The 13,193-nt window shown below is 37.9% G+C and overlaps 1 protein-coding gene across 3 annotated transcripts in view; it reads right to left on the bottom strand.

The window, feature by feature from the left end:
* Window positions 1-13,193, bottom strand: part of PLS3 (plastin 3) — a 90,573-nt gene that overhangs the window by 11,426 nt on the left and 65,954 nt on the right. For all 3 annotated transcript variants that reach the window (XM_060137119.1, XM_060137120.1, XM_060137121.1), the window contains exons 4-8: window positions 7,336-7,465; window positions 6,695-6,827; window positions 4,413-4,494; window positions 3,240-3,405; window positions 1,404-1,546 (exon numbers count right to left, since the gene is read on the bottom strand). In XM_060137119.1, coding sequence (XP_059993102.1) covers window positions 1,404-1,546; window positions 3,240-3,405; window positions 4,413-4,494; window positions 6,695-6,827; window positions 7,336-7,465 — 654 coding nt within the window. The remainder of the gene's footprint in view (window positions 1-1,403; window positions 1,547-3,239; window positions 3,406-4,412; window positions 4,495-6,694; window positions 6,828-7,335; window positions 7,466-13,193) is intronic.

Raw genomic sequence — 13,193 nt, forward strand, 5'->3', positions numbered from 1 at the left:
CGATTCTAAGATCGGGGAGAATCAGGTGAGTGAAAGCCACTTCAGAGCAATTCATGGAATGCAAACCCAGATCATACCATTAGTGGGCATAGGGGTTATCTCCTTCCAAGGAGTAGTGCATTACAGTTGCACTGCTTTCGCTTACAATTACCTACTAAAGGTGCAGAAACAATTCGTAATCTAACCCTATGTACTTGAGAAAGACAGGTAAAGAGCAGACCCCACAGAGTCTGTACTTACTACCCTGAAAAGGGGCTGTACAGGTGAAAATCTGAACTTGAACATACATTACCTAACAATCCTCTGCTTTTTAAAAATATTCAAAGCAGAATATTTTTTAAAAAATATTCATTTGTATATAAGATTCCCTTTTATACATTTAAATTATGTGCTCCGAACATAAAATACATTTATGAATGGTTTTTGGGAACATATCTAATGTGTAAAGCAAAATATAGCTGGCTAAGCATGTTGCATAAATTAAAAGAAGAGGTGGGGTCAGTTGGTTTTATAATTTTGGGGCCATCCTTAATTTTCACTGATGAAATCAGTAATGCAAATATATCCCATTACTTTCTCTCACCACTGAATAAACTGATGTGGTCGCAGACTATTTTCACAGCCCTATTGGCCAGTGACATCTGGTGAAGATCCTTGAGTTTGTTCCCTGTGTTCCAACATCCGGATTTTGGAGAGTCGAGTTGGTTAATGAGAATGCCAAGATATCTGCCCTGGTGATTTTGGCCCTGTCTCCCCGAGATGCCAGAGGCAACGTGTGGTAAATGAATGCTACCGATGTCTCCCGCCCTTGCGAGTTTTCCCTAGTGCTCGTGGTGAGCAGTGAGTGCCAAAATTCAACTCAACGCAAGAAATCTTTGTGGGTCTTTTATGTGCCAGGTGTTGTGTTAGAGGTGGGCTTTAGTAGGAGGGCGGTAATGCAAGGGCGGACGCTGAGGTAGGAGACACAGACATAAATAAAAGTATGTAACTACCCTCAAGAACTCAGTGCCTGAAGGAGGGAGCACATGACAGAAGGAGACAGGGAATCCTGAGGCCCTCTCTCTTCCAGGTCTTTACTAAAAGGTACACTGAGGCCTGGAAAAGGCAGTTAGCAACAGAAGAGTCATGACTGCCTGTCCTTTCGTACTCCATGTTGAACAGTAGGTAGAATAGAAAATGTTAGGACTATAATATAATACTTTTTACCCCTTTCCGCAAAATGAAAGCTAGACTTGGCGCTAGTGCTCCTTACTTGGCTCCATCTCTCTACTGAAATCTACCGTCAGGGCCAAGAGGCAACAAGGCTGGGTGATAAACTCATAGGAATGACCCCCTCCTTTAAGCTGGCATGAAATCTCCCGAGTCATTATATTCCCCCAAAGTGTCGATAACTGCACAGTTACCTTGATGTCAGCACTAAAATTGTTGATTTTCTGCCAGCCTGAGTTTTCCAAATGAAAGTTTGCCCATCTAAGCAGAAGCTCTTCTGGAGATAATTTCATAAGCTCCTCCAAGGTCTCACCGTCTCGAAGTAAAGCAGCCAAGGCTATAAGGAAAAAACCCACAACCAATATATTCCATGTAACAGTTATTACAAGTTTATTGAGTCTTTTGACACTCTATTAAGTAAGTAAGAGAGGTACTAAAAGTACTGTGACCTAGTGCCTGGTTTTCAGGTACTCACAGTCTAATAACAAAGATAAATAAAAGTAGATAATTATGATACAGATAGAAACATTGTATTATGAGAATACACAGCAAATATATATTATAACATATTCTTTATTATTCTTCACATTCCAAATACCAAATGTTCTAGCTTTTAAGTTGAACATTTTCACATTATGTCATATATTTACATAAATTGTTCTTAAATAATATTAAAATCAGAGACTTGGGGGAGTATGTTTAAAATTTTGGAGCCCTTTACTTAACCTTTTGATTAAACGAGTATACAAACCCTAAGGTATTTATATTTAAGTATAACTAATTAACTCTTGAAGTGTTAAACCTACTTTTAAAGGAATAGAATTCAATTTTACATTTTCTATAGCATCTAACATGTAAAGGCTGCTCAACAATTTTTTGTTGTTGAATTGAATGCCTAGAAGAAGCCAAGGGTTTTTTGATAAATATTCCCAGAGGTAAGAGGTAGAAGCTTGGGTGTCTGTACAGAGCACTGTCTAAATTCAAGCACTGTTTTATGAAGAAGTTGTGTAGTCCTTATGCAATAACTACCTCCCATAAGATAAAAGGAGATTTACATTGAACAAGACGGAAACTGCCTGACTTCCAAAGAGGTCTAAGCGATACCTCTAACAGGCAAATTTCATCTTTCATGGACTCTGCTTCATGCCATGTCACTCTGGCACTGAGGGATTTAAGCAAGGGCAGAGGTAACATTCCTACTTGTGCAGAAGCCTCTGCTCAGAAGAGGCCAGCAATTAGAAAAATTTTATTTGTTTAAATATAGGCCCCTTTGAGTGGATTGAAAGTGTAAGTGTAATAAAGTTTTGGATAAATGTGCAAAATAAGACTGTTGACAGGCATTGTGAGACCCTGAAATACTGAGAACCCCCAGTATATATTCTTCCCCCAAAGTAACTGAGGATTGATATGGTGATTTCCAGAAGAAAATGTGAATATTTGGAGTGATGCTTAATATTTTAAACTTCAAAAGGAGAAGATAATGTAGTACTTCCGAGCACCCCAGGACAATTGTATTGCATATGCTTATATATCCTAGAAGTCTATGATGTGATATCAAAACCTATCCTATAAGAATGATGCTTCTGCTAATTCAGGAAACATGAGACCACCAGGGGCAATTTAGAATAGTTTTGAAGAGGCCTAAATCTATGATAGAATAGAAAAGGTATGGAAAATAATAGGAGATGGTGTGCAGCAGTGGAGCTGAGGGTGGTGATGGGGTGGGGACTGTGTGGTCAGAGCAGAAAAGAATACATATTAAGTTTGGGGACTTTGGGCAAGTTCCTTAAACTCTCTGTGCTTTCGTGCCTTTATTGTACAATGAATTCTAAAGTGCCAGACAAATGTTAATTACTACTAAAGAAGAAAGTTATAATTAGGCTATTTTCCTGAATAACACTATAACATTACCTTATGTTTAATTCTAGTTATCATCTAATCACCTCAATTAAGTGAAAGCATGACAGTCTGCATGACTAGAAAAAAATAACCAATAAACGACTTTCAAAATTAGGACTGTGTTCCATTACCTTCATTCCTGCTTAATTCAATGTCAGCAAACAAACCGATCTTAATGATCTGCCAAAGCAGTCCCAAAACCAGATGAGGTTTCCCAGCCCGCAAATCTTCTGCACCAATATTCACAACGTGACACCCAATGGCAGAAGCAGAGTTCAGTGCCAAGTTCAAGTTTTCCTGCAAGACAGCCAATTTACAACACTTGCTTCTTAACCTTTCTGCGTTTTTGCAGTCTATTTCTCCCTTCACTGAAAATAACACTCAGCAAGGAAATTATGTCTTAATTTTACCCATACGTGATCCACAGAAAGCAATATCCAGGCTTTGGTGTTAAAAGCATAGCTAGGGTCTTCCCTGGTGGTCCAGTGGGTAAGACTCTGCGCTCCCAATGTAGGGGACCCGGGTTTGATCCCTGGTTGGGGAACTAGATCCCACATGCATGCCACAACTATGAGTCTGCATGCCACAACTAAGAAACCCACGTGCCACAACTAAACACGCCTCAATGAAGTTCCTACGTGCCGCAACTAAGACCTGGTGCCGCCTAAATAAATAAATATTAAAAAAAAAAGCATAGCTAAAACAAATCTAGCCTCATTGTTATTGTCTTTTTCAGATTTACAAGGGAAGTTAACTCGGTATTTTTATTTGGTCCCTTCTTAAGGACACTGACAGTAAAGGGAAAGGCTGAGTTACTAGAGTAAGGATATCCATATGGGTTAAGTGTCGTATTTCTAAAAATGCCTAAATGAGAGGTCTATTGAATACACCTGAGAGTTCTAGAAGTTCTCAATCTCCACATCCCGAGATGCTCTTGCCTGAGGGAATTTTGCTATCTAACAGTCTAATACTCACTAAATGGAAAATAAAAGCCCTTTGTTCTTTAAGCATGCTAATTAATTAAGAGCTTATTTCTGTATGTTTGAACACAAAATGCAATGAAAAGAACACAGAACTGCTTCGCAGTTAGACCTGGATTTGAACTTTACTTCCAGCAGCAACGTCAGTACAGCTCAGAAGCCTTTCTGAGTCTCAGTTTCTCTTTTCTATGAAATCTGGAAAACAAGCCTCAACTCAGACTTGTTATAAGAATTAAATGAGACGATGAAAAGTGCAGAGCCTATGGTCTGTAGAACAGGTCCTCAAACAGTAGTTTCATGGAAGGAGGGGAGAATGGTGCATACCTGAATGATGAAGGGTGTAAGTTTCTTCTTGTTGATTGCTCTCTCATCAATTGTATCAGGAACTGAAAGGTTGATCATTTTACTGAAACAAATTTTGAAATGAGTTGACTTATTTTAAAATAATCTTTAATATACACAAATACTGTAAGGCTTATTATAACATGTCTCTCATATAATCTGAAAAAAAATGCAACATATGACTTTTAACATGTTGATCTCAAAAAAACTATACATATAAAAATGCAAATAAAAAAGACCAAAGTATTTACAGTAGTTGAGTATTTCTAAGTTGGGCATTAGGGTATACTGTCTTATTTAATTTTTTGTAACTTCCACATTCTTTTAGAAGAATGAATTACTCGGATATTAAAAAAAACTTTATTGAATAAATATTAAAAACAGATAATATCGCACATTGAAACTGAATCTCTCTTCTAGATTACACAATGCACAATTAAAACGACCATTTATCTACAAAGAGGTAAAATTAGTTGAGCATGAGATTCTTTCATTCACCAAATACTTATTGAGTGCCTAGATGATGTACCAGGTACTATATTTGGTGCTGGAAATACAGTGATAATACAGAGAGAAAGAAAAGTTATCTTAATTAGGTTAGAATCTGACTTAGGAAGAATCTCATTTGGTAAAATTTGGAGTTAGACTCTAACATCTTAGATGTTTATAATACTGCCCTAAAACAAGTTATTCTGCATAGGGAAAACCATGCTTCTTTCCATGCAAAATTTAAATATTAAATAAATAGTACCATATGAGTCTCTATATTAAAACATATCAGGAATATCTCTTTACAGCCGATAAGTGGCAAGTAAGGGGATATTTCACATTTTTAAAATCAGCTTTTCAAACAACCAAAATGACCTTACTGAAAGAAAAAAGAATTTTATATATTGTACACTGTCATCAGAAATATACCCATTGCACTGTTCTAAGTGCTCTATATATAGCCACTTAAAGCTCACAACAGCCCTGTGAGGCAAGTACAATAATATGGGGACCATAATGGATGGATCCTGAAATGCAAAGTGATCAAGTACCTTTTATTTATTAAAAAAATTCTTCCCTATTATGGTTTATTACAGGATATTAAATATAGTTCCCTGTGCTATATGGTAGGACCTTATTGTTTATCTATTTTATATATAGTGTGTATCTGCTAATGCAAAACTCCTAATTTATCTCTTTCTCCCCCTTTCCCCTTTGGTAACCATAAGTTTATTTTCTATGTCTGTGAGTCTGTTTCTATTTTGTACATAAGTTCATTTGTATCATTTTTTTTAAGATTCCACATATAAGTGATATCATGTGGTATTTTACTTTCTCTGTCTGACTTACTTCACTCAGTATGACAATCTCTAGGTCCATCCATGTTGCTGCAAATGGCATAATTTCATTCTTTTTTATGGCTGAGTAGTACTCCATTGTGTATATGTACCACATCTTCTGTATCCATTCCTCTGTCGATGGACATTTAGGTTGCTTCCATGTCTTGGCTATTGTAAATAGTGCTGCTGTGAACATTGGGGTGCATGTATCTTTTTGACTTACTGTTTTCTCCAGACATATGCCCAGGAGTGGGACTGCTGGATCATATGGCAACTCTATTTTTAGTTTTTTAAGGAACCTCCATAGTATTTTCCATAGTGGATGCACCAATTTACATTCCCACCAACAGTGTAAGAAGGTTCAAAGGGGTCAGTATCTTGATTGCAGCTATTGATAAATAGCTACTGAGTGGCAGAGCCTGAATAGGAACCGGGCAGACTGATTATGGAGCATGCTCTTAACCACTGTACGCCACTGCCTCAAAAAAGAGTTGCGTTCACTGACAAACTGTTGATAATCTTATATCATTTCTGCCAAGACACTGTTGGGTCTGGGGCAGCAGGAGTGACAAATGCATTTTTCAGAAATAAGTAATTGGAGGGTGAAAAGTGACGAGTGGCCTGTTTTTCTCTTTTGGAACCTATGGTACTTGAGAATAAAGAGATGCTGACATAAAAAGTTCAACTAAGTTGTATTGTTTAGCTTACTCAGTGGTGAGAAGAAATTGGAAGCTGAGAGCTTCTCTAGGAAGAGGTCTCTGGTCTAAATGAGTGAGTTTTAGATTCACCTTTGGTGGTACTTTCACGGACAGGCCTAGAGATGAAATGGGCAGAACCTAGACAAATTTCAATTCTGGCTATTCCCCGAGATGAATCCGTCAAGCATCCAGAAACAACTATGTCAATTACATCGAAGACTATTTTTGGAAATCTCACCAAAGCACAATTCCATCACCAACAGCTTTGAACAGGTCATCGGTATTTGGGTTCATTGGTATGACATGTCGGCAATCTGGATCATTTTCCAAAGCTTTGTTTATCCAGTTAACGAAAGCATATTTTTCTTCCTCTAAAATTATGTGGAATAAGAAGACATTAGTTCATACTCTAGGTTAACTATTTGACTCTAAAGCCAGAAATAGTTGTTCAGGAGAGCTGTACGTTAATGTATCACAAGCCTGTTGTTATCCTCTTTGGAAACCCAGACAAGTGAATGCAACACAGTGGCTATTAGGAGCTATAAAATAAACAAAAAGAATAGAGCAGGGTTAACTGATCCTTAGAAGTTAGTTACAAAATTCTTTAGAAATTCTATTTATATTACTGTAGGGCTCTGCTGTAATAAAGCCTATCTGTGCACGTATTGTATCATGGCTCTTACAAGCTAACGAAGCCGTACAATAAATACCTGTAATGCCTTTATGGGAAGTATTAGTCCCAAGTCCAAATACAGGTCACAACGACTTCGACTGTATTCTTAATTAGGAGGCAATGTATTTCTAGAGCCCCTCCTTGACATTATAGCAGGCAACCTACTTAGTTCACTGTGTTCACCTAACACATGTGAAACTATTTACCTGAGTAAGAATGCTGTGTTCCTTCACTGGACAGCTCTGAAGTTCCTCCCAGAGCACAGATCCCTTCTTTCCTATTGATTGCTTTGCGGAAGGTTTTGGCAATATCGCTGCTTTTTACCTCTTGGAAAATCTAGTAACGAAAATATGTTGTTGATTCACAATTTTCAATCAGGTACAACCATAAGCATATTTATCTTCTCTTATACTGTGGTAACCTACATTTTCCCCCATAGGTGATGAGTGTTAAAAGATAAGGAAAACTAGGCTTGAGTTTTAAGATGCTAAACAAGTACTTCAATACTGCTACCAAAAATGAAGTGCCAGAGGTCAACTGCACACACCTGTCAAAAACATCAAGTGCCACATGCGCTGAATCCGTTTTAAGCCAAAGACTAGTGTTGTTCAAAGGCACAGGTAAATCTGTTAATTTTCTAGAACAAGGAAGGCTTTGTTCCTTTCCTGAAGAGAAAAGACTGAAGGATTCCCCCTTCTTTAAGCACGATTCATAGTGCAAAGAAAGATGAAAATTTTGGGACTTCCCTGGTGGCGCAGTGGTTAAGAATCCGCCTGCCAGTGCAGGGGACACGGGCTTGAGCCCTGCTCTGGGAAGATCCCACATGCCGCAGAGCAACTAAGCCCGTGTGCCACAACGACTGAGCCTGCGCCCTAGAGCCCACAAGCCACAACTACTGAGCCCGAGAGCCACAACTACTGAAGCCTGTGTGCCCAGAGCCCATGCTCCGCAACGAGAGAAGCCACTGCAATGAGAAGCCTGCGTACTGCAACGAAGAGTAGCCCCTGCTCGCTGCATCTAGAGAAAGCCTGTGCGCAGCAACTAAGACCCAATGCAGACAAAAAAAAAAAAAAAAAAGAATAAACCCAGAAAAGAGGCTTTTCAGTGATCAAGCTTCTCTTCACAATAAGGCACATGGCTAATGAAATTAACCTGCACATTCTAATTGTACAAAAGCAGGCTGTAACGAAACAAATTTCATACCCTACTCTAACCGCTTGACTGAATGACCGGACATTCCAAAGGTCTGCCTATACATGTCTGAAATACTGGAACTTACCTAATCTCCAATTTGTTCCTGAGCTACCAATGTGCATGGCTAAATTAGCCACTGCCAGAAAAACAAGAGCAAGATGTAGCATTTTCATAAAAACTTCTTTAAAACATGTTTAGAACACAATAGACTTATCGAAAGAAACTTACGGCCCTAATGGAAAAGTTGCTGAGCAAACAGAAGATAACCCAAAGGCCTTTAACATTACTGACAAGTACATACTCACAAACACACCTCAGGAGGGGTAGCCTATGTTTGAAGGTCATAGAACAGGGTCACCGTATTTAGCAGTTCAGGCTGTGTCTATGAGAGCAGGCATGAGTAGAAGCTGAAATCCAGCCCATGCTCCCCTAAGCAGGCCTGGTGTCTAGTGCAAGACTGTGGCAGGCAGAAAGAGGAGTGCCTTTTTACATTTAGTCTCTCCAGGAGAGCATCTTTTTGTAATTAATCAACTGAGACAGACTCTTTCTAACTGGTAGGAAAGTTGCTGTAGCCCCATCACAAAGTCATCTTTTCCTGTTACCGTCCTGAAATCCTGGCCTTCCTTGGACTTATAAACCCAATTTTATTTAGGAAAATAGTTAGTAAGCAGTAAGTTTTACAAAATCAAGCTTACTCAATTTCCATAGCTGTGATTTTGTGCTATACCTGTAATTTCAGAGGTAGACTCAGAATGTGTGCGTGCGCGTCTATGTCTGTATATGTATATAGACACACACACACTGACTACTCTAAATATTACACACAGCCAATGAAATCACTCTTCCTCCTCTCTGGCCATTATACTGACTCCTGTTAAGTATCCATAATGTGGAACTGACTCATGTACTCTGGGTAATTTCAAATTATTAAAATTATTTTTACTCACACTGATTCCACCTGTAATTTCATTTAATTTACCTTACCTTCCAAGCCAAGATTAGACAACAAAATGGTTACTTGGGAATGTAGCAATCTTAACTGTGATGCATTCTGTTCCCACAGCTCCCTCTTTGATAACTATACGTGTCTGCTCAGTGGAAAAACAATATTTACTATTCTACCTCATTCTGAACTTTACTTCATTTAGTATAACACTGTGTAGTAAATTAAAATATAAAATGTGTGCTTCTCCTGACTGAGATACCATAAATCACTGGAACGACAAAAATCTCCAAAATGTGATTGCCTCGAAGCTACTACCCTCAGAATGACATATGAAAAGTTACTTTTCTTATCACGACTACTTTTGCCTTAAGGATCATTAGCTTCTAAAAATTAGGTTGTTTCCATGATCCCTATTTCAGCTGAAAAACTTTGTAAACATCATGGAAAAGAGGAACAACACAAATAATAATAACTTTTAAAGAAGAATGTCTACTGTACAATATTCTAACGCAATTACTTACATAGCTCTACTTAAACTCTTGATGCTTGGGAATAACATGTTGAATACAAAGTTGCAATTAAATGAGTTAATTTTCAATTGTCTTACAAAAGTTACATGACCTTCCTTCTCTAAATATTTTAAAATAGATTCTTCTAGCCAGGCTCAAATTTTCAGTTTCATAGTATTTTCCTCTGTTCTTTAGGTTTAAAAAAATGTTAAAAGATAAGTGATAGTTGAAGATTTATGTATCTGTTAAATTGATTCACTACGTGAGAATTTGCATTTTATTTTCTACTTTAGTAAAGGAATCAGTCGAGTGGATGATAAAGCAATTTGAGTATAAGCCTTGGCTTTACAAGAATCTCTGAAATCAGAGACAGCACCAGGCCAACTACTGTGCTGGAGAGTTGTCAATGAATCTTTTCAAAGCTGCCCGTGGTGATACTAATGAGCTCACTGTTTCATGCTGTTTTCCCTCCATGAGGAGGGACTTGCTTTATCATGTGTGAACAAACTCCTGGTGTACACTGCTCACTCTGGTTCTATATATCTTTTCCAGTCTCTTTTATGAAACGTATATGTTTCTTATTCCTTTCAAAAGTGTCATCACCTTCCTAGATCAGCGCTAGTGGCCAAACCAAAGCAATGCAGAGGCACAGGACTTAAGAAGGAAAGATTTTAGAATGAATTGCAAAAAAATACTGACTGGCTTCCAGTGTTTGAGGCTTGTTTCCAACGCAGCAGGTTTGAATTTTTACTTTTCGGGGAATCTGTTGTAGGCCTAAACTTAGTAATAATAGGAAAAGAACACTGTCTTTTTAATAAATAGAAATAACTACCAACAACTAACACCTGTATAGCATTTGCTATATACCGGGTATGGTTCTAAGCACTTTACATATATGAAGCTACTTAATCCTATAAGGTCGGTAATATTAGTAAAAGTTCTAGAACAGGTCAATAACTTATTACCATTATGTAAGAGCAAGGTTCTCACTGTGAAAATAAGAGTTCAATGCAGATTTCTCTGCTGAAAGAACTTATCGCCATACCAGTCTTTTTACAGATGAAGTAAAAAACCCCACTATTGGGATTCCCTGGTGGCGCAGTGGTTGGGAGTCCACCTGCCGATGCGGGGGACGTGGGTTCGTGCCCCGGTCCGGGAGGATCCCATGAGCCATGGCCGCTGAGCCTGCGCGTCCGGAGCCTGTGCTCCGCAAGGGGAGAGGCCGCAACAGTGAGAGGCCCGCGTACCGCAAAAAACAAAACAAAACAAACAAAAACCCCACTATTACCTCGGAAGTATAAAAATCCAGTAATTTAGTTTTGAAATACTTAGAAGAAATAAGATCAGTTAATATATTTAATTTTAACACGTGAAGTTTATATATGATTTGGGGGCTCTTTTCTGCCATATATATATATTCTTCTCCAAAATTAATATAAACATGTTGTTTGTAGCCTGGTTTGCAATTAACACCTCTTAGGTAGCAATTTAAAATAAAAACCAAAAATCTAACATGCAAGAACATGTTTACTTCTACTTCCTATGTTAATCCCTGACAGGAATAATGTGCTTCCTCTTGCTCAGGTAACTAGGATCTACCCATACTTTGTCTGACAATTTGTAAGATGTTTCATTGATGACAAGGCAGATGGGAGTGGACAGACATTTGGTTGGTTACATACCCATCTTTCTTTCAGTACAGTCACGGTGGTATCATTCTGAAACTTCATGTGGGTTATTTTACTGTCCTTCAGATTTCAAATTTCTTGAATAGAAGGGAGGTAACTGGAAAAAGCCACTAGTCCCCTGTGTAATGTTGGGCAAGTCACTTCCTTTTTCAGGAACCCAGGTTTTTTTAATTTGAAAAATGAAGGCGTATAAACATATTGATTTCTTCCAATTCTAAAATATACATTTTAACCAACAAGGTCCTCATTAGTATTTTATTTTTTAAAAAAATCCCTGGTGATGCCCAAATTATTATGCCTGTTATTCACTTTTTAAGAAAATACTAGGGTAATCACAGCCTTCACTTAAGAGCCACAAACAGCTGTGTGGAATCAGCAACGTTTCAAAATATACAAAATTAAATATTTCCCTAAGATGATTTTTCTCAAAGACAATTTCATAACTGTGTCCTTCAAAATACTGGCACACTGCAAATCTTGAGTATTTAAGTCTGTTCTTTTTAGTAGATTAAAAAATTCTGAGCAGAAAATTATATCAAAAATAAGTGATCATAGTTATCTACTGCTCTAAGCTGCTTTAAACTCACAATTAAACATGCAGTTACAAGGGAGGCAAGTTATACATCAGAGGACATGCAAGCGCTCATATTGCAAGTCAATTGCAACTTACTATTGAACATAGGATTCGAAACAAAAGGCTTTGGCAATAACTGGAGACAAAAAATGGTGGGGAGGAGATGAGTATTTCAAAAGGAGATGGCAAGAACTATAGCATTGTAGTTATGAAATATGTCTGCATTTTTAAAAAAAGGAACACTCCCCTCCTCCCAGCCACGCCCTGCCCTGCCCCACCCCCAGGCAAATGCTATCAGTTGAGTAGACACCACTACTTAGTCAATTTGCTTCTGGAACTCTCAAGGTGTTCTAAAGGGGTTAATTCTAGTTGGAAAAAACATATCAGAATTTCACCTCCTTTACTGAGCTATGGTTACTGATGGGAGTATATGCTATCATTTCAGGTGTCTTGGGGCAAAAACAAACGTGGAAAAGGATAGGAGTGCTAGAAAGTTTGTGATAAGTATTAGGCACTAATTACCTATCTGCAATATATATAAGGAATGCCAAATTCGATCTAGTCAAACTCAGCCTTAAATGAATAATAAATAAAAACAATAAAATCTTAAGTGTCCTTAACTGAGGGGAGAGGCAACAGCTATTCTTTAATGTATATCTCAAATACCTTGTTAATGAATATGGATGGAAAATGCCATATGTCTAGAAAAACCTTGACCCTGCTAGTTAGCAGCTAAAAGCATTAGGCTTCAATAGTGAGTACCACACATACATTCTCTACGCACTGAGTATGGAACACTAGGTGCTTGGGGGTAGAGGAATTAAGAAATCAGCCCCTAACCTTGAAGAGTATTTGATGATACTAGAGAAGAAAACAAGAATTTTAAGTGCCTCTTCCAATGGACCGAAAAGATGTGCTTCTAACTTTTAATTATCAAAATCATCATCCTAGGGAAAATGGTACAGTTAAATACTACTACCACAAGAGTAGCAAACATCTTTTTAATCAGAAAGTTCAACTCAGGAAGCATCCAAGACTGTGAGTCAGGGTGTATCGTTAAAATTTGGGAGTACACTGTTCCCGATAGAAAAAGCACTTGGAGGATGTCATTTCACACCTTGAAAAATGCCCTTTAATGATGCCCCCAAAGGAG

The sequence above is a fragment of the Lagenorhynchus albirostris genome, chromosome X, assembly GCF_949774975.1.
Source record: "Lagenorhynchus albirostris chromosome X, mLagAlb1.1, whole genome shotgun sequence".
Classification (NCBI taxonomy): domain Eukaryota; kingdom Metazoa; phylum Chordata; class Mammalia; order Artiodactyla; family Delphinidae; genus Lagenorhynchus; species Lagenorhynchus albirostris.